Here is a 6,270-nt window from a genome sequence, read left to right on the forward strand (position 1 = left end):
AACAAGTTGGATCTATTTATTTAAATTTCTAAGCTAAACTACATGAGCAAAATCCACATTACTTGGCTTAAACTCCCTTTGAGGTCAAATGTGAGTTTAACAGGTTTAAGGACTGAGGTGCAAAGCCATTAGAGAAAACATACTTCTTTCTCCAGGTGAAGACCTTGCAAGTTTTGCCTAATCAAAATCTGCAGGCTTGTGTCAGCTCTGACAAAATGCTGTTTGCAACAACCATGAATTGAACTTGCTCTATTTTGAGAAGGGTGAAAGACAGAAAATTGTGAGTTTGCCATCTCATTATAGGGGCCAGTAAGCGAATGGTGCATAGTGGGCTAGAAGGTATAATTTTATCAGATTAATTTAAATGTGCAAAACTCAAATCAAAACAAACAAACAACCCCCCAAACCCCCAGGATGCTACTGAAATCCAAGCTGTTTTCATTTCCAAATGTACATGTGCCACAACTCAGACTTACACAGCCCACTTAGACCTAACCAAACTAATTCCTTTTCTATACAGGCAAAGAAGCAATAGAGGTGAAAATCCCACAGAGTCACAAGGATGTGATGCCCAATGATGAGCAGTAATTACTGCAGCAACTCTTCAGCCAGCATGAGTGTCAACGAAATGTCTGCCTTCCCTCTGACTTTAGAGCAAAAAACTGGCTTTGCCTTTGTGGGGATTTTATGTGTTTTCTTGGGACTTCTAATTATCAGATGCTTCAAAATCTTGCTAGACCCTTACAGTAGCATGCCTTCTTCTACCTGGGAAGATGAAGTTGAGGGGTTGGATAAAGGGACATTTGAATATGCTCTTGCATGAAAACTCAACAGAATATCCTGCCTTAAATTTGATGTTGATTTCATTTTGGAAACCAACTGTTGGTACATTTGTAATACATACCTACATTTTACAGATACGCTAGTGGCATCCATTTTGTTAAATAAATATTTGTTGCAAACTCAGAAGGCACTTGATGTTGCTTTTCTTTGAGGAACAGCAGAATATTTGATAAGAAACAGATAATGGTAAAGAAATAGTTCAATAAACAATTCACTAGTGAGTTAACATGGTAGAAAGAATCTGAGCATATTTGTCTCAGCATCCTTTAGGAGCATCCTTTTTCTACCTTGTCTCACAATGGGCAGGACAGAAAAGAGAAAGGTGAAAGACACAAGACAGGGATGGTAAATACATAAATAGTCACTCCTTCCTTTTTACCTGACAGTATTTTTTGAAGCTCAGAAGCTGTGCTTGGAAAATGAAAATACCAGACCGTAGGACAACAAATGGTCATGGCCCAGGGAAAGTGGCTGCAAGTAGTAGTCTGTTTGTGTGTCCATGTTACTCAGATAGCAGGGATAAAGGTAGGTTCACAGACTATCAGAACCAAGCAACTGAAGAGAAAGTCAACAAATCACATCAACTCATCAATCACTACCTTCCCACCTTCCAAGAACAGCAGGTGCTGACCGTATTTGCAAGGATAGTGTATATTGCTTCACCAACATGAAACATTTCTGCGGTCCTCTGCAAATAATGAATAGTGCTATTCCTTACTGCTGGTCTGATTATTTTATTTATTTTTTTAATATATAGAAGAGCTCTCCCCTCTCCTGCTCTAGAGCAACAGAAAGTTAGGTAGAAATAGTGTAAGGGAAACAAATTTAATTACAGATATTTTAAATTCTATAAATATTCTGCAATATAGACCATATTACCTGCTCAAAACTGCAGTCTGAACAAAGAACTCCACAGTCCCATGAAGTAACCGGTCTTCCAGCCAAACTGAACTGAGCAAGGCATGCCACCTTCTTACTCCTCATGGCTTCAGGAGATAATTCAGTTTAAATTGCTTAAACTGTTGCAGTTTTAGCCGCAGCATATTCTGACTGATTAACAGCTCCCAGCAGAAATTACACCAGCTTGGCATGGTCAATCAAAGCAGAGGCAGTCATGCTACATGCTCGTTTGAGCCCAGCCCCTTAAAGGACTGGGGTCCAGAGCTGGCTGGAGATCTCTGCGCCTTCCAGGTCCTTCTCCTTGTGCTCCTGCATCTTTGCACACTGTATGGTCCAGACTATCACTCTGACGAACTAATAACAGGAGATCCTACCAGGACAAAAGAACTAACAATGAAAGTAGAGATTAAAAAAATAGTTGTTCAAGGTCACCTTCATATACACAACTCTTTAGCAAGTGTGACAGAATTTGATGGAAATTCAATTCAGTTTCTGAGAATATTGACATCAGAATTTTAAGCACCGTCACTTTTGCTAAACAGCTCTGCGACTAGGTGCAAACAAGGAGATCACTTACAGCAGTTGGTTGCTTTTATACATATTCTGAAAAATACACACTGCCCCTTTTACCTTATCTGCTAGAGAGGGGCAGCCAATGGAACGCTGGACCTCAAAAGCCACTTGGAACATGAAATACTGGAGCGTACAGGGATGTGCATGAATCTCCTGCCAGAAGACTGTGAGAGAGGAACAGCCAACAGCAATTACACTACTCTAAGATTTGTAACAAATAATTGCTTGAATATAAGAACTTTTCAGTGCTTCATATTCTGTATAAGAAAAATTGCCAGACCCTGTTACACTTAGTCTATTGCAAATAGACTAGTCAAATTTAACCATAAAATCAAAGGAAGATTTTCATTCACTGTTTCACAATCCGATCCATTATTGCTGGACAGGACCATCCACTGCACAAGTCTGACACTGTTTGTTTGTTTGTTTGTTTTTAATGTATACCTAATGGTGTACACACTACAAGAATCTCTTGGCATCTAAGTCACTTCCCCAGTTACTCTCCCAGATTTTGCAGCTTGTGCTGAGCTCTCTGCTGCCAGGATAGAGTGCTGAAGGTACATAAAATTTATCTCAGTAAAATATAGTTCAGGTATCTCTGTACACTGCAAACAGGGTAGACACATCCAAGGAAACCCAAACACTCTAGTATTTCTTTCATTCTTGACCTAAACTATTAATGGAAGCAATTATCAAATTTCCTTTTGATTACAAAGCTTCCTTATTTTCCGCCTGCCCCTCTCTGAACTTCTAAAAGACAAAGGAGCCCTAGGAGGAATGCACAAAACACATTTTTTCAAAGATTTTCCACAAATACACAGTAAAACTTCGAATAGTGTTAGCAGCAAATGGTTCAGAGACATATGGAACAAGGGGGTCTACCTTGGCTCTTAAAGAGAACCCATCCATCCACCAGTGGGTCTTAGAGAGCACACAAGGCATCCCACTAATTTCACTGGAATCTCTTCTGCATAAACCATGCAAAGTGGAAACCTGCACAGAAATAAACTCATTATGTCCATTATTAAATATGAAAAACTGAAAATAGATTATGATCTGTGCACAGAATCAGAATAGCTGAGAGGGAAATGGAGGTAAATAAAGTATTTTTGAGCTCCCTTAGAAATTTTGCAATACCACAAAATCCTGTAACTGTGATGGACAGAAACTTCATTTTTTCATTGATTTTCATGGAAGTGCTCACCAAGTAGTGTAATATTCATCCTGAGCATGTAGAATAGAAGAGAGTAAACTGTATTCAAGTATGACTTTCTAAAAGCAAATTTCTAATACTAGATTTGCAGATGCTTCAGTTCAAGCAAGAGATAATCCAGCCACTCCTCCTTTTTCTTCTACCACCCCACCTTTCTGGAAGTCCTTTTGTGTAAATGTTTTTTTAATAAAGTGAAAGCAAAAGAAAATAAAGAAAAAGAAAAAAGATTTAAAATGATACTGTCTCTGATTTTAGAAGAAATAAAGGAAATACTGGTACTTTGGTGCACATGAACAGATCCACAATTGCTGGCTAGATCTGTTATACTAGCTCAGAGGTGCCTACAAACACATTTTATGACTCTAAAGAAAAAAATCTATGAAAGAACAGCTTTATTTTTTCTAAGAATCAGTAGGTACATTTCCTGGTTAACAATTAACAAGCTAGAATGTTTCTCTCAATCACCACCTAGAAATGTTTTAAAATGTGTTTCAAAGAGAGGGATTGGATGGTTTATTCAGTATACTAAACAGGAGAAAGATCTGGCCAATAAGACAGAATCTGTAATGCCTCAAAAAGAGGGACATATTACATACATGAATAAAAGAAAGAGGCAGATTGTCCTTCCCTAAAAACACAGGATTGAGTGGTAAGTTGAACTATCCTGAATAAGGTGAACCTGCTAATCACGCATAATGCTAGAATACAAAATGCAAAATTGATGGCAAATAACAATTGAGAGACCTCTGGAAAAATACTGTGAAAAATACTATTTTCAAGAACAGCAGCAAGGTAAGAGACTTTTATTTTCTTAGCAAAGTAGTAATACTATGGAAATAAAAGACGACAGTGAAATTATGGAATCATTTTACTTGGTAGTAAAAGTCACATTGTTATCAGAGAATCAGAATTTCATTCAGTCTTGGAAAGTCACAGAGATGGAAACAAACCTAGTTTCACTGATCTTAATGACAAAAGATTTAGTGTTGCTCCTTCATGTCTGGAGATGAAACACTTCTTGACAATTTTAAAAGGCTGAGGGAAGTAGAATGTTATATATGATCAGAAATGTGTAATAACAATCATATGAATCATGCAAAACAGTACAAAGTAAAAGAAACTTAAAAAAAGGAACACATTGCTGTTAAGTTATAAAACATTAAGCAGGAAAAACAACAGCATAGGTTATAAATACGAGGGAGCTATAAAGTGGTATCATTACAGAGCGGTCACAGCAGAGTATCATCTACAGCTGATGGAGTAAGTCAGTAAATATGCTTTAGCTACATCTCATACTGATTGGAGGGCATCCGATTATCAGCTCTTCAAATTATAATTTTGAAATGTAATTTTAGGCAATATTCACATTGCTAAGATATAAATAAGGACATAGTATTTATCTTTTACTGCTAAGGAGCCAAATGTATTTCACAGAATCACTGAAAAATTGAAGAATCTCTGGAGGTCATCTAGTCTAACCTATTGAAAGCACAAGACTCTGAAAAATTTCTTCTAATAGGCTTATTTACCTCATTTTCAGTTCTTACATTCCTTTATATAGATATATTGTGTTTCCAAAACTTTCTATTATATACACTTGTGAAGTCTCAATGTCTAGATATGCTCTGTTTTAGCCAGTTAAAACAGGCCTGAGCTTCCACTGAAATACACAGGTCTATAGACTCACAATCCTTTAACTCCCTAGAAAAAACTTTCAAGATGTATAGAATGGCACTACCTATACCACTCCAATAGATCAAATAATATGCAGTGCTCTCCGTTTCAGAGCTCTCTGGGACATCGTGCAAGTTGCTGCATAGTACTTAACCCATTAAGGCCTTAAATGTAAACAATCCTCTTGCTCTTGGGGTTTTTTGTTGTCTGTTTTTTGAGGGGTCTGTGTGGGGAAGTGGAGGTGAGAAGCAGACTGTACAGCTATTGTGTTCACCTCTGCATGGGCTGCCATTTAGAGAGCTAGACAGGCTAAAGGAATGGGTCAATATGAACCTGGTAACTCTAGCAAGGACAAATGCAAATCCGGCACCTAGGACAGACCTAGGTGCCTGCACCCACACAGGTGGGGCTTCACTGCTTGGGAGCAGCTCTGCTGGAAGGGTCCTGGTAGGCAACAGGCTAAAGAGGAGACAGTAACATATCCTGGGAGTGAAGGTGAGCAGTGTCCCAGGCTGTGTTAACAGGAGTACAGCCAGTAGATCAGGCAAAGTGATTACTGGCCTTTACTCAGCACTCAGACTGCATCAACTTCTAATTTTATCCTCTATCCACATAGGAAAGATGCTAATAAACTTCAGTAAGTTTCTGAAGGGCCACCAGGATGGTCAGGGCTGGAACACTTGCCCTTTGAGGCTGAGGGAACTGGGCTTGTTTAGCTAGGAGAAAAAAAAAATGCTTTGGGAGACCTAAGCAATCTTCCATTACATACACGGAGGTTATCTTACACAAGATGGAGCCAGATTATTTACTGTGGGACACAGCAAGAGAATCAGAGATGATGGTCAAAGAGAGAAATAGAGGAGGTTCCAACTAGATATAAAGGGGAAAAAACAGTATTAGGACAATTAAGTCCTAATAGGCTTAATTCGGATAGGCTGCCCAGGCAGGTTGTGGAATCTGTCCTTGGAGGATTGCAAGCCCTAACTGGTAAAAGCCTTAAGTGACCTGGTTTGCATTCAATGTTGAACCTACTTGGGAGGAGAAGGTTGGACTAGATGAGCTCCCAA

The 6,270-nt window shown here is 38.6% G+C and overlaps 1 protein-coding gene across 1 annotated transcript; it reads left to right on the forward strand.

Annotated features, from left to right (window-relative positions):
* The first annotated feature begins 265 nt into the window (after window positions 1–265).
* CTXN2 (cortexin 2) lies at window positions 266–928 on the forward strand. The gene has a single exon (XM_085303412.1). It carries the CDS (start codon window positions 575–577, stop codon window positions 821–823), a length of 249 nt encoding a protein of 82 aa, XP_085159538.1. The 5' UTR covers window positions 266–574; the 3' UTR covers window positions 824–928.
* The last annotated feature ends 5,342 nt before the right edge of the window (window positions 929–6,270 follow it).

The sequence above is a fragment of the Rhea americana genome, unplaced genomic scaffold (genome assembly GCF_003343005.1).
Source record: "Rhea americana isolate MKP2758 unplaced genomic scaffold, rheAme1 scaffold_2, whole genome shotgun sequence".
In the NCBI taxonomy this organism is placed as follows: domain Eukaryota; kingdom Metazoa; phylum Chordata; class Aves; order Rheiformes; family Rheidae; genus Rhea; species Rhea americana.

Coding starts and splice junctions, on each gene's coding strand:
- CTXN2 (XM_085303412.1), top strand. CDS start 575: ATGATGAGCAGTAATTACTGCAGCAACTCTTCAGCCAGCATGAGTGTC.